We start from the raw sequence: 22,936 nt of genomic DNA, 5'->3' as shown, positions 1-22,936 counted from the left end.
TTGCCTCTTTTCACCATTTAGATTGTGGCTCTTGCAAAGGCATTTTTCAACAGTTTGGCTCGTTGGTGTGTAGGGTTGAGTAACACTGTTTTAAAGCATCAGATTAGTCATACTCATTCAGATAAAAACGGCCCCCACACTCAAACTATTTTTTCTCCTCACCTGGGATGCATCATTTTCTCTATTCAGCATGATACGTGTTATTTCTTATAGAAGCTCTCGAAACCAGTAATTCCATCCAATAAATATGTTTGTAGCGTGTATTTATAATCCACTACTGGTGCTAAAATGCGACTAAATCTAACTGTTTTGGTGTCATTTGGAGCAGCGCTGCATCCTCTTTAAAACTGCTGAAGTATTTCAAAGTATTGTGATTGCTTTAACAGTTTATTTTAGTTTGGTCATTACTGATTTCTTGCTCCTTCTCCTCCAACTGCTGTGTGCATTCTGTGTTTGCACACTGCCCTGCAGTCTCATGGCCTTATACGGGCATAAAAGGGTGTTACTCTATTCCAGATTCCAGCTTACAAGCATTTATCAACTAAAGAGTACAGGTGTGAATAAACCAGCAGATGAGAACGTGTCTCGAATTCCAGGTGGACTTCTTTTAGAAGTTTTAAAGGACAAATTAAAGATAAATCTTAAGAGGGCATTGGTGAATGAGGCCCACTGTTCTTGTGTTGTTTGGAAACTGAGCCAGAGCAAATGAGAAAAACTGCAATTGTTATGCTAATGCTGAGTGAATATGCACACCAGGTACCTGTTTTAATAATTGAGGACATATTTCTAATGCTCTCCTGATTTATGGGAAAGAAGTGCTACACTGGCCAAACTTACACACACTAGCATAAGCTACTTTTAGCCAGTTTATGGTCAAGTTTTAAATATTTCAATACTGTTTTACCTGTCAGCTATACTGACATCAATAAGGAGCAAACTTCTGCCTCTCAGACTTTTTGATGCCAGAGGTCGGCATTTTTGCGGTGTAAGGGGATAAACCCTGTGTTAGGCTGGAAGCAGCTGCTGGGTGGACAGCCAGAACAGGGAGAGTTTTCATGCCAAGCAGACTGGAAACAGGGACGGCGTAGTGTGGGTTTTGGATGGTTGATAAGGTGGAGGGAGAGTGGACGTTAATGGTGGTGGGGGCTGGGGATGTGGCTGCCAAGACAGCCATAGAGGTAGCAGCAGTGGAGGCAGTGGGAGCAGACTGAGAGAAGCTCATGTTGAGGTCAACGGGGGTCGCAGAGGAAGCAGCCTGCATGGTGTATTTAGCCATCTCTAAGCTGCAGGTCATGATGTTTGGAAGGGGAGTTTAGATGGTGAGACGTTAAAAGAAGGAGGTGAAAATAAAAGAGGGGGAGAAGGGGTGAGACAAAGGATGAGGGGGATGAGAGAGAGGAGAAAACACAAGAATCAAAGAAGGAATGTGTTAAAAAGCAGAGACAATAAGGATTTTAATGCAGTCAAGAGAACGGAGCAGTGAGATGGAACAAATCCAGCCTCATCTTCACAAAATAACTCTGCCCTCTTATAATAGCATGCTGTTTGGCTGTGCTATCATCAGGCTGTTGTGAAACCCTACTAGACTTGACCGCCCTGTGTAATGTCTTACCTGGCATTGATGAGGTACTGGGCTACACTGATGCTGGCCGGTGAGCCTGTGATCGTGACTTGGCGCACGGCTGAGCCATCAGTGGCGCTGGCAATTTTGATGTGAGCTCCAGAGACCTGGCGAATCTCATTGATCTTGCTGCCTTGTCTCCCAATTATACAGCCAATAAACTAGAGGGGAAGAGAGTGGAAACATGTAAATAGCAAACAGACGGTGTTTGCAATGCTTTTTAGGAATTAGTTTTCAAACAGCATTTGGAAGCAACAGTAATAGTATTAGCAGCACCGCTGTCTCCTGGCAGAGGACCGTCACATCCCCGGCTATATCACTACGGCAACAGAAAACATCTTCAGACTGCACTGTTCCTGTTAGCTCACAGTTCTGCCTCTGATTCTACACATCATATTAGAGTTGATGCTTTTAGTTCATAGATTCAGTTAAAGAGGTAAAACTACTGGATTCTGTCATTTACTAAACTCTAAGTTTGTCGTCAGGTCAGCGTTTTGAGGCGTGTGAGGACAACAATAAGACTCCAGGTTTCATAAATCCCCAGAACAGTTCATTTATGAAATGGCAACTAGCTCTTAGGTCGCTCTTTTTTGCTGTATTATTGCACATTTGTACTCCTCCATGTTGCACTTTGCAGTAATTTCCATTTCAGTATGAGCTCTGCACGGATTTTATGTTTATTTCCTTTTAAATTGTGTTATTTCTTTTGTGTCTGACTTTTAGAATTGAAACTGGATCTTATTCTACTGTTGTTGTCTTTATGCATTTTGTGTGCTCCTGCTGCTAAAGTATTTTCTCCCTAAGGTGCGATAGAGAAAATCTGCATCTGAAAGTGCACAACAATTGACATATGAGGTTATGAAGTGACCACCAGCAGAATAATCTGCATTTAATCATGGTTATAGGTAACTAATGATTAGCTACATATCTGACCTGCAACTAAGTAACTACCAGATAGAAAAACCCTGGCATAATTTTTGGATAAATGAGTGACTAACTGCTAATTAGCCAACACTAAAATTGGCACAGTTACCAGGTAAAGTGTGCACATGCACCAACTACACAAGCAGCCTGGAACAACTCCATCTACTTCCCTTGTATTTTATGGTTTTATTCATATTTTACTTGTTTGATTCCTCTCTGGCTTCTTTTTTAAAGGAGTATTCCAGTTTTTTAAGTTTGGTTGAATACAGTACTTGGCAAGAATACCAGTATTAGCATCCAGAGATTTCAATGAGCTTTTCTCCTTCAAACAGGGATATACAGGGTAATAGATGGGTACAGTTTCTCTGCATAATTTAGCAGGTTGGAAGATTAAAATGTGCCCAAAAATAATGGTGGCTCAGTTGTACACTAAATTGAAAAATATGTAAAGCGTTTTTCCTCCCAGGAAACTTCGGTTTTCTGCACTATTTTGCAATGCAAGCTTCAACCACTGGCTACGTGCTCCTCCGCCTCAGCATACATAAACAGCTGTTTGGGTCTGTGAGCTTCAACAGATACAACAACAAACTAAGCTAAAACTAGCAAAACTGACACAGGTTAGAAGTACTGTTCTTGGCAGTTGAAAAGTTTGGTTCCCTGTTCTTTGTCGTCCTTTATCCCAAGGAGGGGAAAGTATTGCAATATTGTGCCTGACACAAAGGCTCTCTACAGCCTGCAAATGCTTTAAATTTTTTATACTATGTACGATTGAGACAACATTGTTTTAGGCCCATTTTTACCTTGACTTGCCAAATGATGTGGAGCAGTTGCTCCCGTCTGTATTGTTGTATAGCCTAGCTTTAGCGAGTCGTGTTTGAAGGGGAAACGCACAGAAATGTCAGGAGGCTAATGCCACTTCTACTGCCAAGTACCTTATACAACCCAACTTCAAAAATATAGGAATACCCCTTTAAATGGTTCCCTTTCTATGGCCGTGTTTTTTCACATAAATTGCTCTCATTCACCACCGTTTCAGAATTACTTCTGAGATTATTGAAGTATTTCTAAATATGATTCTAAAGGAGTGGCTGATGCAGGTTAACAGGGGATAAAAGAGGAACTTCTCAACCTGGAAATGAAAGTTTCTGTGGAGTTGTTACAGAATGAATGAGGGCTTGATTGCTAGTTAAGCTAACCCTAACCATTTGTTAATGGCATGAGTATGTCCTTGTTATATTTGCTAAAGTAACTGCTAACTTCAGCCAGTCTCCATAGTGGGGACTCATTAATACTGAGTCATGACTTAACCATTACCTCCTCCTGTTGTAAGGTGGAGCAGAAGTTACTCAGTAACTTCCTGTACATACATTCACCTTCTCATATGTCTTTGTTGTGGGCGCTGAGAGAAGTTATTCTGTATAATGGCATAATGCATTCTGCAGCACAAATTCATTGGCAGCAGGAGAAACACAATATTAAACACATTAGACAACAAACTTCACTGAATGGTCACAAAGACACGGCCTATGACCAGTTCATAACAGAGGACACATTCAGACATCCACATGCATAAACACATGCTCAGTCTGTTGACAGGGACTACAGTCCGCTGTCCCCACTGGAAAGCTGTTTAAATAAACTTTATGCTTCTTTTCACTCATGCAAACTCTCCCTGTCATCGGTCAGTATGAGCTCTGCTTTTCCCTCTCAGATGTTGCTGCAATGTTATTAAAAGACTGATGAATTAAAACTTCACACTGGGAGAAATATCTGCCGCTCTGTCACACAAGAGGATCAGAAGCCTTTGATTACTTTGGCTATGTTCACACTGCTGTTAAAAGTGACCCAAATCTGATTCTTTTTTTGCTGCATGTGACTCAGATCTTTTTTCTGACTGAGTTAACAGAATAAGTCACACTGAATCTATATCAAATATGTATCTGATCTTTTAGAATTCAACTGAACAGCCGGATCACTGAAGGTGACTTTCAACGTCATTCTGGAGCGACTAACGCCACAGTTTTGCACTCGGGCGACAGAATCGGTGGGGGTGGGGGTCTCACACTCGATGAAAACAAACATGGAAGACAGCAGTGGTGGAGGTAGGACAATGAGGTTTTAGACTTTATTAGTATTCAGGCTGCTGCTTGTAAAAAAGACAGATTTATCATGTCATAACGGACCTGCTTTTGAAAAAATCAAGGAAGGAATGGCTGAACGTGGCTACAGAAGGTCGCAGCTGCAGGGGCCAAAGGGAAGTGAAAATCTTTAAAACAGAGAATGAAGACTTCAGTCAACGTAGCAGCAGAGGTCAGATCACAAGTCCATTTTACAACGTGCTGGACTGTAATTTAGGGGATAAACCCAGCTGTCAGTCCAGGTCAGCTGTTCAGGACGTGACCTGTTAACACAGCAGTCTGCTTGATTATGTTAAAAACCTCCAATGTGTGAGCAGCGATGGAAAACTCCAACCTACTGACAGTTGCTCCACTCTGGAGGACGTGTTAAACAAAAAGCTCCACATTTATCGATGAACTAATGCACTACCTCTGCATTTCTCATAAAACAGACAAACATGTAAAATGATTCAGAGGCTGATGGTTTGTGCTTGACACCCTAAGGCCTCTCCAATACTGCAGAGAGAAGCCGTCATTCTCTGTGGCTGAAGCAGAACGATCCCATCTGGGCTCCCAAGTGACCAGCTAACCATGAGACATAAACCCAGGTCTGATCAGCCTGTAGAGAGCTGCATCCATGGAGGCTGTCTTTGGTAAAAGGCCAAAACACCCAACGATGGAGAGGTACACAACTGAAGATGAGTCAGACTGGTAGCACCATCTATTGGTCACAACAAAGGAACAGCCTGAGAGCGGTGCTGTGAATTTAGGGAGCGTAACACCTAGTCCTGCTACTCAGTCTCAGAATGGTTATTGTTTGTTTCTAATAAAGATGTGGATGGGCCCTTTAATTGTACTGGACGGCCAGGACATAACAACCAGTCAGCTGTGATAGCTGACTAGATCCAGGACTAGGAGACAGATTAGCCAGGGAGCCAGCACTACACTACCGATCCAACACTTTATTGATGACTTTTGGGAAGGCCCTAACCTTGCAAAGCAGATGGATACGCCCGTTTCCGTGTTCCTCACTGGCGAATCCATCTTGCAAAGCTCCCATCTGAACCATTTGGGCCCAGTCAGAAAGTGACAGGACCAATCAGTGACGAGGGGCAGTACTTTCAGGTGCAGCAGAGTCGTGACGTAAACAAGCAGCAACAAGAGCTGGTGCAGTTATGGAGGAAGAGATTAGTGTGGATGCTGCTAAAGCGCCAGTTTTATTAGAACTTGACAACATTTCTTCGTTAAAAGAAGAACAAAGAACAGCAGTGAGTTGCTTTCTTTTCAAAAATGACAAAGTCGAGCACTGACATGACTATAGTCGCCATGTTTCGCGTTATTTCTCCGTAGCTGCGCACGCAGTATGTACAGCACATTAAAGTGCTGATCTAAGTCCTTATCCATACCACTATCAGTACTTTCTATAGTTTGGTGGAAGGACAAAATAAGGGCGAATATTTAAACTCCAAGTGGTCTTAGCTGAGTAGAGCTTGAGTTAAACATCCCTCAAATATAAACACAGATTCACACTGTATTTATTGAAGTTTATCACCAAAAACTACATTTTCCCATTTTTATGTGGCATTTGAACACACCATAACAGTTGACTAATTTACTGAGGTTACCTGAACTCATCATATTTTCCTCTTCAGCTCTAAAGTTCACTAATTAACTTCAGTTTTGCCGATTCCAGCGTGGATTTCTACACTGGATTAATATTGTTAACAAACAGGACTGTCTCAGAGTTCTGGAGCACTTTCCAGCATTTATCTGAGCAGCTGAAGAAGAAAACTGTCCTGAAGCAGCTGACCAGAGTGGTATGACCATGGCGTGATCCCGTGTTGTTGTTAGCGTCTTTGCTAACATTAGCAAAGATGTGCTTTACCTGAAGGTGGAACTTCAGACTGGTTGTGCTTCAGTGTAAAGACAGTTCATCACTGCAGCATGTACCCACAGCTTTGGTTTTATCTTCACTCATCACTGCTGGCTGTGTCTGACCTCTCACCTCTTCACCCTCAGGCATGTAAACATCCGCGCTGGAGGACTACGGGAGCAAGTTGTGGTCAAAATTAGTCATTTGATTAAAATGCATTATTATTTTTTGACGCCTTAAGGCACAGGAGTCAAACTCAAGGCCTGGGGGCCAAATCCGGCCCGCAAGATGATCTGATATTTCTGTTCTAACTGGCCCATCAGTCTGAGGTCTGCAGATTTCCTCAGGTATAAAAATGTGAACTTATCCTGATCATTTAAGATATCCTTATTAAGTCACAAAATCTGAAAAAGTAAGGAGTAAAAATATTTAGATAAGAAGTCATGAATGTGGGAAAAGAAAATAATTTGTGTTTTTATTTCACATTTTCAATTCAGCATCTCACAGTTAGGTCCCAAACTTAAGATTCTGACTTTTAATTTCATACTTTGAGCATTTCAATGCATAATTTTGACTTCTCATAATATATTAAGCTTTAAAATTCATAATTCTAATTTTTAAGTGATTTTTTGAACTTTTTAACCAATTATTTTGCATTTTATTTCATATTTTGACCTTCCAAACTTTGACTTCATAATCCCATAGTTTGCCTTTTAGACTCACAATTTAAAATTTTGACTTTTAATTTCATGATTACAAATTTTATTTCATATTTTGACCTTTTAAACTCATGATTTTGACTTTCTCTCTAATATATTTGCCATTAAAAAACATTATTTTTCAATTTCAATTTCATATTTTGACCTTTTTGAACTGATAAATTTACTTTTCTCAGATCTTTTAAACTTTTTAAATGTCAAAATCGTTTATCATCAGTGCTACAAGGTTAACAGTTTAAGGTGACCCTGTTAGGCCCTCAGGTTGGTCCTGAATCCTGAATCCAGTCCCTGCTGTGAATGAGGTTGACACCCCTGCCTACCAAGATTAATCACAAACATTAACGCGGTAATGTAAACAGACCGGATTTGAAATAAAACGATTTGTGTCATTTTAAGTGACATAACTCTTTGAAATCTCAAGTATATTTGAGTCATGAGGCCTAAGTCCAAGTGAAGTGAAGGGTGTTTTGTGGAGCTGTTAGTCCTTTCTGATACTGGCATCAGGTTTGTGTGTCAGACTTGAGCCCACATCTCTGTTATGACTGTGCCAGTTTTTGTTTACCTCATTGTAAAGATTTACTGTTAAATAGAGACATCAATGCCATCTTATTTTAGAGCGTTATTTAGTCATTTTTAGTGAGTCATTAAATGCATTTGTTTCCTGCCAAAGGGTTGGATCAGAAGATGTCACCATCATGTTTTGTAGCAAAAAAGAAGCGACCACAGACAGGCATTCATTAGCATAGCACAAATAAACAACACAGGCTGAAACAGATAGCTTGGCGGAGGACACGTCATACTTTGCTTGTCTAATCTGTTCAAAAACAAGGAGGCCGACTATTCAATGTACACTCTGTCGCGCGGCAAGACTCCAGGAAGTCACAGCTCCAACGTGGATGAATAGACTGACACATAATCCCTGTTTAAAACCACCACCTGTCATCCTTTGTACAGATTAAATAAATTACATATACAACATGTTAATTAGTGACAGCTGTGACTATCTGTTTCCACATTTCCAGTTTTTATGCTAAGCTAATGGCTGCTGTTTAAATTCTCCCTCAGGATATTACCACAGACATGATTGATATTGATCTTCTTATCTAACGCTCTGCAAGAAAGGATTAAACATTTCCCCAAAGTTTGAACTATTTAAGGCCTAAAAAAGTGACAAAGATTAGATTTTACTATCAGTAATGCTTTAAAATCTTTTCTCCAAGCTGACTCTTTTCCTCCCCTAATATGAAATCTTACTCTGAGATGATAAATGATTCTTAAACAAGCACAGATGATGGAGACAATAAAAAATAATGCTGTATTATTGTTCCAAAGCTGGCTGTCTTATTTTGATAATGCTGATGGTAAAAACACTGTTACAAACCCTGCCATCACAGTGATTACTGCACTCATGGAACACATTTCCCTGACCACACTGACAGCATGTTTCACATTCTGCTGCCAATTCAGTGAAATAAATTCATGTCCAAACGTCCCTCATTATAATTGTCATCCTAGAAAGCGCTGAAGAAGAAGTAGGAGGATTATGGGCGCCAGTTTTAGCACTGTAAAAACATAAAACAATGTGGCACTTACATCATTAGGTATTGCCAGCTCTTGTGAACTTGTGGGGGCAGATGCATCCAATCCTGCAAAGTAGGACAAGGAAAGCTAACAACAGCATGGCACTAATGGCTTTCACTTTCATGGCATGACAAGTTGCCCTACTTTGACTAGTTTACCACTAGTTCACTGCTAAATTAAGAACATGAAAATAGCATATTGCATGAAAATCTTTCTAGAAAGACACAAATACTCTATATCAGGGCTGGGTGATATGTTCAGTTTGTAAGACAGCATATTTTCAGTGATATGTAGGTATATGTGCAGTTTATATCAATGTTTGTATTGATTCTAAAGAAAAAGATGTCAGGTCTAGTGATAGTTAATAAAGCATTGTTCCCAGTAAGAAAAACTAAACAGTAAAATGCTGAACGACCACAATGTAATACGTTTGAAATGTTTAGTCACACAACACTGAAACCTGTTTGAGACCACAGCAAAGTTCTAGACACCCAAATATTGGGCAACTTATTGATTTTAATTATCAGAAACAGCAGGCAAACTCCTGCTCACAGTCTAGACTGTTGGCAACATTTAAAAAAAATGGCTGACGCCGGTGAGAAGCTGTTTAGCAGATGGACTGGCCAGATTTCATGTCTGTCATCAGGAAGATCCATCTCACAAAGCTCCGATCTGAAACTATCGTGATGATCCTTGAGAAAAGACTGGACCGATCAGCGTCATTTAAGGAGAACAGGGCGGTAGCAGTGTGTAGTTGCACTGGAAGCTGGTCACAATGGCTGCCGCCAGATTAGCGATTAGCTCTGATGTAGCTGTAGTATGGTTTTATCAGAACTGGATGTCAGAAAAGATGTTTTCACTCTTCTCTGGACTGCTTTGGTATTGTTTGCTTCAGTTACAGGTGGGTTTTACTAGTACTGTGTGCCGGTATTACTCCACCAGTGTAGCGATTAGCTCAGATTAGCTTCAGCAGCAGTTTGATCAGATCTGGACAGCATTCTGTTTTTGAAAGAGCAGCAAAGAGCCCTACTGACGCTTCTCTTGGTGCTGCACTTCTCCAGCCAAACTTCGGTATGAGTTTTATCCTCCTCCACCTTTCGTGAACTGCAACACGCCTGCCGAGCTCACGTGTCTTGCTGGAGCTGTGCATGCCTACTACCTCATTGTCTGTTGTCATTCTGATTGGCCTGTAATGAATGTGAATGAGACAGAATGTTTGTCCAATCACCATCAAAGAATTATTTTGAAAAATCCTGCCCTTTCCAAACATTTCGTGTGGGGAGTTTTCCCTGGGGAACATGAAACAGCCACCAAAGACCAGATGTTTTAGTTTTAACAAGACTGAGCTAGAAAATTAGTGTTGTGTTTAGGGTTGTTCTGATTGCGACACCAGTATCGGAAATACGTCTGATACTGCTTAAAATGCAGGTACTGGTATCAGCGAGTACATGAGTTTATGCACCACACTGATTCTGTTTGGTTTAGTTTTATATTTTGCTTCATTTAGCCATGCTAACTCTTAGCGCTATAAACCTGAAATCAATTCTTCTTCGCTACTGGAAAACACTGCATGCACGAGCTACTGTTTTTAGAGCACAGAAGAAGAACCAAAGGATCCATGGCAGCAAAGAATAGAGGCTGTGTGACAGTTTTTCACAGTTTATCAAAAGGTAAATAACTTTTGAACCATCATGGTTGCCTCTTACTTGTTTTTCCTCTTGAAGCTAGCCGTTGTGCCTTCCCATTGACGCTGTTGATGCCTTTGAATTTCTGCGGCCGGATTTTTAGCAAACATGGAACTCGTGTGACTTTTGGGGACTTTGATGATTAAATCCACACCAGTAAACCCGATATCCCATGTCTTTTTTTAATTTTTTTTTTATTTTAATCTAATAACGATCATTTATTACTGCTAGCCCAAATGCTAACTGGAATGCTAATGCAATATTGTTTTCCCTTTGTGAGGGCTGTCAGCTGTCAGCCAATGGCAGGCTGTTCCTTAATCATGTCTTGCTCCCTGAATAGAGCAGCAGCATGTTAGTCTGCACAGTCAGTCCAGAAAACTTCACACTGGTATCAGATCAGTACTCGGTATGGGCCGATACCCAACACCTTGGTGCCGGAATCATGTTGGGAAGGAAAAAATGGAATCTGAACATCCCTGCTTATATGTGCCGTGAAACTGAGCTGCCATGTGACAATGGTGATCAGAAAGGAATCAGTGATATCTCACTCTCAGGAATCATCAAGCCTTCCTTCAGGATCAATAAAATATCTAATCTAATCTAATCTAATCTATGTTACATGTTATTATGATGTTAAAAAGATACAGGGAACAACAGTTAATGTGCAATACTATCCTGCAAAAACAGATTTATTGCACAGTAACTTAGAAAATAAATCACCTTAGAGTCCGAGTCTCTGTTGATGCATCTCTTCATATTTCTGCGATGTGGAGTGAAACGCTTTCAGAGAAAGGCAGAGCAGCCTTCTGCAAGCAGTTGCAAGTTTCATCTTGTTGTGATTGATCTGAACTTGGCAGGATTTGTATTTTTGTTGCTGTGGTATAAAACTGGATTCAATATCGTTTGATAAAGAGTTTTATTTAGTTATATCATGTATCACCAGTCAACTTTAAAAAATGTTGAGATGTTTTTTGGTCACTATCACCCAGCCCTACTCTCTCTATACTCAGCACACATGCTAAATAGATCTTTGATATTTCTACAATCAAATAAACACTCATTAAATGAGAATGTTTTATAAATGAGAACACACCACTGCTAACTAAAGAACATGCTGTCATGTGTTGTTTTCAGTTAGTTGTGGTGGAGTGTATGAGTTCTGGGGGAAGTTGAGGTCGGGGATGGTCTGGCCAAGACAATGTTAGAACTGGAGGAGAAATGTTGCAGAGGTGGAGGATGGGGTGAAGAGATTAGGTTTCGTTTTTGGAAAGAGGGACTTGGGCAAATGGAGCTGAAAATTTGAGTGGATGTGAGAAATCGTGAGAAATGGTCAAGTATTTACCGAACTGTAAATGTTCTTTCATTTTTCACATTTCCCTCTCAGAGAACTCTTCAAGTGTTGTGTGTTATTATAAACTCTGCTTTCGTCTCTGGTGTCTTAGATTATAGATTACAGACCTTATTCCCACAGCGGCCATGTTCCTGTGATGTCAAACTTGTTAATGCCTCTGTTTATAGAGCAGGGAAGTGGAGAGGGTCTGAAAACAGGGGTCAGAGAGTGGGGGAAGGACATGCAGGAAAGGAGCCACAGGGTGAACTTTAACCTGGTCGCCCACATGCATGCATGCAGCGTGAGCTGGCAGCTCGGTCAGCTTTGCCGCAAACTCTAATCTAACGGGCTGTTCTTCATGTAACCACTGAGATTCTGATGGCTGTACCGACTTTATCATTCTCTGACTCAAAAGCAACAACAAAGACAAAGCATGCTGAAAATCCAGAGAGGCATCAGACCAAAAACATGTTTAACAACCCATCCAAGCAGATCCAGGCAAACATTAGCATTCAGCCTCTTCATAGTCACATTTATGTTCAATAATCATAGCCAGGCTGTAAACCAGGGGCAGACTCAGACTCAGGGGTGAAAATACAGAAAAGCCACCACAAAAAAAGTTGTCAGACAATTCCAGAGAAACAGTTGAAATCTCGGTTAAGAAAAATATTTTTTATAATGTTATTATACTTGTATTGCTAAACAGGAATAATCAATGATTTAACTATGTATCTTACAAGTGAGGGTGCAGTGAGCATGAACTTTAAGGTCTACAGCACTTTCTTGCATTTTCTCCACTAATGGATGCGTACCCTTTAATCCAGACGGCGCTGCTGCAGCAGTGTTCATTCTGATGACCTGAAAATATCAGCTGACTCGCTTTTTAATCCAAGAGGAGGATGAGGCTAAGACTAGCAGAAAACAGATCTTTAGTGATTGAACTCTACATAAGTTTAGTTTGTAGTGCCGGTCAGTGTTATCAGTATATTTCAAACCTATCAAAGTATTGATAGTGGATTCATATCAGTGTTTATCAGTTCTATGAGTTTTACAATATGGTCACTTAAATTAGCAGAAAGACAATAAAAGCCCTGAGAAAATAAATTATTAAATGTAAGGACTTTTTATTGACCAAAACTGGATAGAAATGTTTTTGAGTTTTTGTCAACTTAAATGAGACTAAAATTAATTTTTAAAAGTGACTAAAGCTAAAAGTCAACCTAAAGACCACGATAAAGGCTAAAATGGAAAAAGTTGAAAAAATTAGCATTTTCGTTTTCTTTGAATGTTGGAGCAAATATGAGAGCACTAGGAGGATAAAAACGTTCAATCATTTTACGCTTGTACCAAATTGAAATGATCTCTCCTTTGCTTAACTAATGGTTGCATCAATAACACAGAGAGGTACAGAATAATAATGGCAGAGCTTGATAATGCAACAACACAATGAACATTTTCTTTAAATCTTTTGGCTTGGTTGCTTTTAAATAAAAATTTAAAAATGTGATAAACAATTCAGCTTTACTGATCAGAACATGGAAATTTGATTCTCAAATCTAAACATAATTTTAAAAAATGATCTTTTTCACCATTAATAAAACCTAACGATTCGCCGACAACGCGCTGTTGAAGCACACTTTGCATTAACATAATTACACGACTGTTTGGGTTATCGGAAAAATGCCAACAGTTTCTGAAAGCTGAGAAATTTTACTTCACAGCCAACATGTGGTTATTACTGTACTTTCACATTTTCTCCCTGAAAATCTAGCATAAAGTCCCACCCTTTTTTGTATTTCTTCATTTTCAGCTGTTAAAACACTCCTAACATGCAGTAAAATGTAAATAACTGCCATTTATTAAAAGTTTTAAGTATTGTGGAAAAATGGGCAAAAGCATAGCCCACAGGACATTGTCTGGACCTTTTATGGTCAAAATAAGAAAAGGAGTCCAGAAACTCTCTGTGCACTCACTGCAGTATAAGAAATGCCTCTAACATTGTTAAAAAAAATAGATGATTTTCTGCATTTCTGTGAATAAATCAATACCTGTAACCCCATTTGTTGTTTTTGTATGTCCTTAGTTTGAAAGTGCATTCCTACCCTACCTGTCTTAACTTAAAAACAAATATCAGACATTTTTAGATGCAGACGTGAAAATTATTGAACTCCAAAAAAGGGCTTCATTACTTACTTTATTGCATGATAATGACATTTAAAGTGCAACTAGACTGAGAAAAAGAAACAAGCACTGAGGATTTTTAGCTTGAGCTGCATTGTTTTTGCCACAACAATGCATTTTCTTTGCATTTCAGCCAAATTATTGTCTCATAAAAATTGTCCAGACAACAGATATTTCCCATGTCTGTGTCAGTGTTTATTTTGTCGACTAAAACTCTGATTAAAAATGTTTGTCAACAGCCTTTCTTTCCATGACAAGAACTACACAAAAACTAACAAAAATATATCTGTGATGACTAAATCTACGTTTAGTTTTCGTCAAGATGACCAAAACTAGACTAAAATCTAATTAAGTTTTCATTGGACATTCAAAATTTGTGATATTTCTCCACTGTGGGTAAATCTGTCAAAAAACAACACATCTGTATCTCCTCTGCTTCTCAGCTATAGAAAACTGTGACCCCAGGTTAGACAGAGAACACACTACCATGATTTGGCACCAGATTTAGGCAAGAGAATAAATGCTTGGACTAAAAGTAAAGACTAAAATGTGAGGACTTTTATGGACTAAAACTAGACTAAAACTAAAAAGGACAGAAATGACTAAAATGTGACTAAAACTAAAATGCATTTCATTTAAAAACTAAAATTAAGACTAAAATTAAAAATAGCTGCCAAAATGAACACTGGTCTGTGTCCACCCCTGGTAAATGTGAATATATCAGCAAGTATTACCTCAGGCTTCCATACATGAATAAAAGTGTCTTTTCTAACATGTCTGTGATCATCAGATAACTATGAAGAGGCTGAATGTCAACATTAATTTTCATCTGATGGCAGCTGATGCTGATATTTATATTTTTTTAGAAATAACTGGGGTCCAGTCCTGAGCCTGAGCTCATATAAACCTTTAGTCTCACTGGACTGCAGGCCACACTTGCTCATTAGCACCCGTGGTCTCCGCATTTAAACAATGATGGCGAAGGCTGCTGTGGCGGCCATCAGTATTAAGTCATCCCATTCATTCGCATCCATGCACATTCACACGCCACTGAAGCAAAAGTGGAAGAAAAATGGGGTCAAGTGCCCAGAACACATCAACATGACAACAGCAGAGATCGAAACTCCGACCTTCTGGCGGAGAGACCATTATCTCGACCTACTGAGCCACAGCCTCTGGATTTTCATTGTCTTTGTAGTCATGTTTCATTTGAGGAACGATTTAGTCACAACAGTCAGAATCTTGATGTTTATATGACAAACGTCCTGGTATATAGTTGAGCTTCCCACCCCGAGTGTGACATCACAGGAACATGGCCGCCATGAGAATATTAGTGAGTAAGTACACAGAGTAGGTGGCTAAACCCTACAATTCTCTATTCTGCTCTTCTTAGAATCAGTTTATGGTCAAAATAAATGCTAAATGTTCCATGATAGCCACCTGAGAGTCTGTAAAGTGTGGAGAAATGGAGACATCCCCTCTGAAGTCTGCAGTGACTGTGTTGTTTTGATGATGTGATTTGAAGAGGAGTGAAGACAGTGGGATAGATGGACTTCCCCGGGGAGTCGTGGGTACGTACCAGGGAAGGTAGGGTTGCTCTGCCCAAGGGAAGGGAGGGGGATATGCTGCATAGCCAACTGGTGAAGCTTGGTCAACTGCAGGGTAGGAAGGAAGTTAGAGCTAACCAATCAAACTGGATTATTTCAGAGGAGCTGACAACTACAATACAGAGCCAACGTGAAGTTTACAAACATCACAGATGGTGTCAGTGAGAAGAGATTCATTTCCTGCAGAAAGCATGCTGGCCGCTCATGGCAGCCTTCTAAAAATACAGTGACATCTCTTTCTACAGAGCTAACTGATCATCAATCTGAACATCTTTTCATTCATTTCAATCAAAGCATTCTACTTTCTCATATTAGTGTTAGTAATGTCAACAGATCTGGGTTATTAAAGTTTCATCTTTTCAGAGTAGGGCCACAGAGGGAGTAGTGGAGGCTTGGAAGGAGTGGGCAGGAGCAGGTAAAGAGGGAGGATGTCAGTCATTCAAAGGGGCATACTTACATCATGATGTGCAAACGCATACTGCCCTGGAATTGCAAAGGCCTGTGGGAAATAAGTGAAGGGATGTAGTTATGAGGGAAATGCAGACGTGCTCTAATATGCCACTTGAAACTTTAATTTGTTGTAGAGCATGAAGAGTAAACTCAGTGCAGTGAGTCCATTTCTGAAAATCCACCCCCCTCTCTTTCCATAGCTCTGATGTGTATAGATTTGATGGAATTTCATCTAAATGTCATCGGCTGTTTTCTCCCCCTTTGACCATGGCCAGAAATCCAATAACATGGACAGATGTCTGATAGGTCAGAGCAGCCTGTGCCAAATTCAGGACAGCCATTAGCCAGTACATGGAAATATAAGCTTCTGTCACGACATGGCTCAGGTTTCTCACCGCAGGGGAATTAGAAATGTAAATGGCGTCTTTCTTATTTCTGTCACATTACAGCTCAGCTGAATTTAATTCAGGCAATTTCTAATATGATCATTGCCTCCTCTTACAGCTTCCAGCTTGTCAGCATGGAGAGCTTATTGCTATGTAATTACTTAGACGTGTCCCTCTAGTGGTAAAAATATGCCTTATAATCACTGAGAGCCCACCAAATAAAAAGCACCCTCAATTATCTTGTTTTTTGAAAGGCAGCAGCAATCGCAGCTAAGTAAGTCATTTTTGGCCACTTACCTGAGCAGAGTGCTGCGGTGCTAAAACTGCGTGGGCTCCAGCAGGTATAGCCTTGGGACGGTAGGGAATTGTTGCTCCTTTTGGTGGAGACTAGAGACACAGTCATGCAAACCAAGAATGAATAACAAATCACACACTGCTGCAGCTGAGAACAGAATCTATACTGTCTCTGCTGTGTTTGATAAACCTTTTTTATACTCCCCTGTTAAATCTTTTATAACCCGTTCATTGGCTGAATACGCTGCATGGAACTCATGGCAAATAATCTATCATGAAAAGAGCTTAAAAAATAGAGTAGTTCCTTTTTTTAAACACATAAAGAAAATGTGATTGGAATCCTAACTTTATAAACATCAAATAAATAATAAGGATCATTTTCATAGAATTAGTTCAGCTTTTAAAAATAATTAGGAGAGTCTTTGACTAAAGCTTTACACAGGCCAATCTGATCAGTCTGTTTTTTACCTGTAGATTATTGAACCAATGGGTTTTCATTCCTCACATGGTTATTACAACTCCTCAGGTGTGCAAGCCACTGCCAAAAATAGCCAAAATATGAAGACCTGAGTAGGTCACAATGATTGGCTATTTGAAATAAATACAGAGTTCAACAAATTTATTAGACCACCTGTCATATTTGTCTCAGAGACCATCCAGCATCATGAAGTGCTTTAATGCAGACTCTTTCATTTTCAGTGAGCTCTCCACGTTTTACCATTTTAAACAGGAATGAGGAATTGCAAACTGAATTCACCCAAATTTGAGCCAGCTCACTGGACTTCTCTGAGAAGTCAGAAATGAATCAAGCATAACATTCAGGAATGCAAGTAAATAACTATAATTTCACATATTAATCAAGAAATATTAATGTGCTTTACTATTTATTCAAGTTTTTTTTTTGTAAATCAGTAAATTAAAAAATTAATGGATATCAATAGTAATTACATTTTAGCATTAAAAATATCATTTGGGTTAAAGAGCTTCTACATATTGGTGGATTAACCATTGCAGAAACATAAAAAATGATTTTGGTAATTACCAGTGCTGTTAATTTAGGGCAGCTGTGGCATAGACCTTACCTTGGTTAGGGTTAGGGTGGTCTAATAAATTTGTTAAGCACTGTATATTGCTATATAAGATTAAAGAGGGGGTATTATGCCTTTTCTCAAGGCTTTACACATCTCTCTGATACCCAGTAGCTTCACATGGTTTACAGCTCAAAAAACTCCTCTTTTCTCACACTGGCGTCCTGAAAAACCCTTATTGTAACCTCTGTCTGAAACGCTTCATTTTCGCTGCTGTCTCTTTAACCCTTTAATCTTTAACGTTTATCTTGCAGTTTGAATATTTGCATACTTGAAGTTTGGACACCCAACATTGTGACTTTATATTTATGTTTTAAAAATCGTAAAAGTATAACAGCCCCTCTTTAAAGGCTGCAGCGGTGCAGGGGTTAGCACTGTTGCCTCACAGCAAGAAGGTCTCTGGGTCGCTTCTGTGTAAAGTTTGCATGTTCTCCCTGTGCATGCGTGGGTGTTCTCTAGGTACGCCAGCTTCCTGCCACCACTAAAAATATGCTCGTTAGGTTAATTGGTGACTTAGGTGGTGTGAATGTGAGCGTGCCTACAATTAACTGGTGACCAGTCCAGGGTGTACCCCACCTCTCGCCCAGTGACAGCTGGAATAATCCCCAGCTCCCCGTGTTGAAGGCATTTTAATTTCATATAAAACCTGCAGGGTGCATTGGATTACTTGTGTGAAGGATGGTTGCAGTTTGATTTTTTTATTGTACATTTTTTTTGATTGAACTCCTTTTTTTAACTCATCTCTTCACAAGATGAACTGAGCAGAGCAAACCCAAAGTTTCCAAAGAGCACCTGTGTGTGACACTACAAGGATCCAGCAGTGCTTTTACTCTTTCTCCCTTTGAATAGCAAGCTTCCTTATACTACCAGTTAAACTTTTAAAACATAATTAATGGAGTCCTTGACTAAATCCTTACAAAGAGTGGAATAATCCTTAGATGAGCAGGAGTTTAACTGTGAGACTGGCTGTGATATACAGGATAAAGCCTGAGTGACATCGATCAGCTGGTTGGAGAAGTGGACTTTTATGGTCAATCAGCTCCAGTATTGAGAATGCTGTCTCTCCTGATCAGCCTAGAAACAGATAAAGAAGTGGAGCTGAGGCTGGTCTTAATCCTCTTGACAAACAGTTTACATAACGGCATGGTTTTCTATCAGCCGTATCCTGAAACTAATGAGTAATCCACTTATTCCTGGGGCTGCTACTGTAAACGTGGGCGAAACTTCCGGTGCTAAAGCAGAAGTAAATTTAATACCTGTATTCTAGTGCAGCGGCTAACAATAGAGGCTAACTATGAATGACAGTAGTTTCGTAGGAATTCACCTCGAATTTGTAAATATTGATATATTTTTGCAATCACATGTTCACACCATTTGTATTGTAAGCTGTAAATAAGTAAATAAGGTGGATACCACATTTTTTTTCTGGGGGTCCCCTTTAGCTATGAACCCAGGTGGAACTTCCCGTACAGTAACAATAACAGCAAAAACGCGGTTCTTCCAAGGGCTTTAAACCAAGTGATTAAGCATCAGCAGTGTTTGTTCTGAAGAAAATAAATATTTGCTGCAATAAATACTGCTTGATTTTTGTTAAATTGGTAAAGTGACATTAGCTGAAAGTTTGAAATGATATTTTCTGTAATGCTCAGCACCGGTTGCTTCGTCCCTGGTATTAATAACGTTACAAAGTCAAATGTATGTCTTTAACAACAGTGTTTCATGCTGTTTGTCCCCTTTATTTTCCCATGTATTTCCTGTCACATGGCATTGTTGAACTTCTGATGCATGTTATCAGGGTAGAGCAGTAACAAACCCTCACAGAGAAGTCCTTTACATTAATTAAAGATGTTTTTTGGGTTCTAGCTCTAGTTCTAGCTCTTTCTTAGGGCCAAGGACTACCTGACATGAACGCATTAAAAAAAGGTGAGAGCTAAGATAAGGGCTAAGGGGTAGAAATGGGATTGACCCCAAATCACAGTGGGTTAGTCTTGTCCCCATTGTTCACTGCTGTTTTGCTGCTTCATGACGTGATGGTGGTTTGACCGCCTGTTTTCTTCTTGTACTTTGTTTTCAACAGGAGGTTGTAAACACTTAGAGAAAAACTGACTTTTTTAGCCTTGAATACCTTTTTTCTGATTAAAATTTGTTGCCATTGATAATTACAAATTAGCTAGCGGATGTTAATGTTAGCTAGCACACTAGCATGCTAACAGAACAATATCAGCTACATCAGCAGTATGGCGTTCATTGAGGGTGTGAAGTGTCCATAGAGTGGTGCAGGAATGAGTCCTAAAACGCGGAAGTGAGTTAGCATTTTAGCACTTCCTGTTCCCTCGCTTGAAAGTCTCTGGGAATTTTGAATGCGTTTTCAGTTAAATGCCTGAAATAAGGTCTGTGGTGAACACAAGTTCAGGAGAGTTTAACATTTTATCCTAGGGCATAAAATACATCTTAAACGTGCCCCACCTTTGAGTTGTGTATCTTTTCAACGTCTTAATAAAGGCGGTTGCTAAAAGATAGCTAACAAGGACTACATACATCATCATCCGAAGGGCAGCAACTGAGCTGTTCAGTAGTATCCGCGTGTGATGACGTAAATTCAGTCAACCGAGTTGTAGCTCAACATAGCATGACGTTAGCTTTTTACTTTCGACAGTTAGATTTACGAACCAGATACGATTCTTATAGTATCAGTTTATGAAGATTATCTTTATGAACAAACGCGTAAGTTTTATAAACTTTTATTGGACACAGAGCTTATTTTCAGCAATAATCCAAAAACCCATTGAAAAGTCCCATAGGCTCAACGCCCAGGGAACCCATGCGATGCAAACTTCCGGGTTTGCCAACAAAATTACGTCACGACTGCACCACTCTATTAGGACAGTTTTTAGTGCACCAGCAGCACCCTGAATTTGAGCTGACTTCCTAGTATGAACGGATCATGCACACTGGTGCTCCCAAATATTTAGTTCTTGTTACAGACGTATGCCATTAAGGACACACTGTATGCTCATACTGAGGTAAGATAATGATGTGCATAAAAACTAAGAAAAATGTGCAGAAATTGAATAATATTGAAAATACATATTCATGAGGAAACTGATTTTTTTTAAATTGTTGTCTCTAATATTGAATCAATATTATAAACAAAAACCCTCTTCAGGACTGCTGCCCACATTGTAAAGGGAGTGAAATGTTGCTGTGACTGAAAATATCCTGAATGTGCCTCTAACTACCAACATACAACCCCATCCTAAGCAAATGTGACTTCACGCCAAAATAGCTGTTGAATGTGCGGATGGTCTGCGGTGTGACAGTGCTTACCTCCAGCATGACAGAGCAGATGTGTCTTACACACTGAGTAATGGCCTGTGGAGTGCCGGAGATTGTGACAGCCCTCTCTGTGGAGTCCGGCAGCATGTCTCCTGCCACCTGAACCTGAGCGCCTGTGGTCTTTACATCGCCAGACAACAGAGGAAAGAGAGGCTATTTATTGCTGAAAAGAGGACTCCATCACCTAAATTGAGATGCAGTTTCAAGCATCCACAAATTGCACCCAACATATTTTGTCATGCAGAGAGCAGCTGCATGTCAAATAGCAATGTGTGCTCCATATTTGCAGAGGCGTACACAAATATTGTCCATTCAGAGCGAGCAGTCAGCTTCTACCGATCTTTACAGGCATAATCAGGGAGATTTTCATGAGCAGCAACCACAAAAATATACAGATTTTAAGGGAGGGATTGACTGGGCTGTCTGATGCTCTCTACTCCTGTTTGGATGCAAACAGCTTTATAAAACCAAAGAAGGAATCCTACCTCTCTGATTTCTTTAATCTTTGAGCCTCCTTTCCCAATCAGTGAACCACACTGGCTCCCGGGGAAAACCAGGCGAAGTGTCACAGGTGGCTTACTTGTCACGTTGCTGTTCGTCATTGCTGCAGTGATATCCTGAGGGAGAATTCAAAAATATTTATTTCAAAACTGTCAGAATGCCAGCCTTGTTTGATGTGTTCCATTTCCACTAGACGGAGGGAAAGGGGCATTCAGTGTCCTTCAGACTTCAGGCAAACATTTCTAAAGGTCTTTGTGTGACTCTTACTAAAACCAATAAAATGTATTGATGCTATCTGAAAGTTTAGGAGGAGTTTGCTGCATATTTGTTTGACTGTACCTCCTCAAACTTCTGTGCAATCATGGAGAAGGCTCTGAAAATGCCTTCTGTGGGTCCTGTGATCGTAACTATCCTCTCAGGCGATGATCCCTCCGATATGTTGATTCGCGCTCCACTCTGGAAATAAAAATTCACAATTATCCCTGCCACAGATTGATGTAATTGATCTGCCAGAACACATAAATTATCTGAGTTTCCCAATTAGGCATCAATGTCAATTCTTACCTCCTCCCTCATTTTCTTTACTGTTTCTCCTTTCTGGATTCATGCAGGGAAGGAAAAGAGTGCGATTGGTTAGTTTTATGAAGAGAAGAAAAGAGACGGATCAATACATTCTGATGATTTGATTTACCTTTCCAATTATGCTGCCGACCTCCTGTGAGCAAAAAGATAACAACTGTTAAAGCGAGATTTCCTCTCACATTTACACATCCGTTAGGTTTCATTATGAGAGCGTTCGTTAAACACTCAGGCCCATAGCCAGGAGAGGAAGGAGGGGTTAGTTTGATCCAAAAAGTTGAGCTTTTTACATATTTTTTCTTTTTTTTTTCCCTATAATCCTTATCCCAAAAATGTTGGAGCACTGTAAAAATGTGAATAAAAACAGCTCAATATAACATAAAAACACATCAGATGTTGAAACTGAGACATTTTATCATTTCATGAAAAATATTAGCTCATTTTGAATTTGATTGCTGCAACATATCTCATAAAAGTTGGGACAGGGCGGTGTTTATTATCATGTAGCATCCTCGTCTTTTAACAACAGTCTGCAAATGTCTGGCAAGTGAGGAGACAAGTTGCTGCAGTTTTGGGAGAGGAATGTTGTCCCATTCTAGCTGCTCAAAAGTTTTGGGTCTTCTTTGCTGGATTAGTCATTTTATGACACCTGGTCTCTTCTACT

The 22,936-nt window shown here is 39.8% G+C and overlaps 1 protein-coding gene across 1 annotated transcript in view; it reads right to left on the bottom strand.

Annotated features, from left to right (window-relative positions):
• Positions 1 to 922: 922 nt before the first annotated feature.
• zgc:110045 (uncharacterized protein LOC664755 homolog) overlaps positions 923 to 22,936 on the bottom strand; it is a 39,499-nt gene continuing 17,485 nt past the window's right edge. The window contains exons 3-13 of the mRNA XM_041789733.1: positions 22,385 to 22,408; positions 22,258 to 22,290; positions 22,033 to 22,149; positions 21,678 to 21,809; positions 21,184 to 21,312; positions 16,772 to 16,861; positions 16,096 to 16,137; positions 15,611 to 15,686; positions 8,848 to 8,900; positions 1,613 to 1,782; positions 923 to 1,283 (exon numbers count right to left, since the gene is read on the bottom strand). Of these exons, the coding sequence (XP_041645667.1) occupies positions 923 to 1,283; positions 1,613 to 1,782; positions 8,848 to 8,900; positions 15,611 to 15,686; positions 16,096 to 16,137; positions 16,772 to 16,861; positions 21,184 to 21,312; positions 21,678 to 21,809; positions 22,033 to 22,149; positions 22,258 to 22,290; positions 22,385 to 22,408 (1,227 nt within the window). The remainder of the gene's footprint in view (positions 1,284 to 1,612; positions 1,783 to 8,847; positions 8,901 to 15,610; positions 15,687 to 16,095; positions 16,138 to 16,771; positions 16,862 to 21,183; positions 21,313 to 21,677; positions 21,810 to 22,032; positions 22,150 to 22,257; positions 22,291 to 22,384; positions 22,409 to 22,936) is intronic.

This window comes from Cheilinus undulatus, linkage group 6, assembly GCF_018320785.1.
Source record: "Cheilinus undulatus linkage group 6, ASM1832078v1, whole genome shotgun sequence".
Lineage (NCBI taxonomy): Eukaryota > Metazoa > Chordata > Actinopteri > Labriformes > Labridae > Cheilinus > Cheilinus undulatus.
This window is presented reverse-complemented; position numbering and strand designations above follow the sequence as displayed.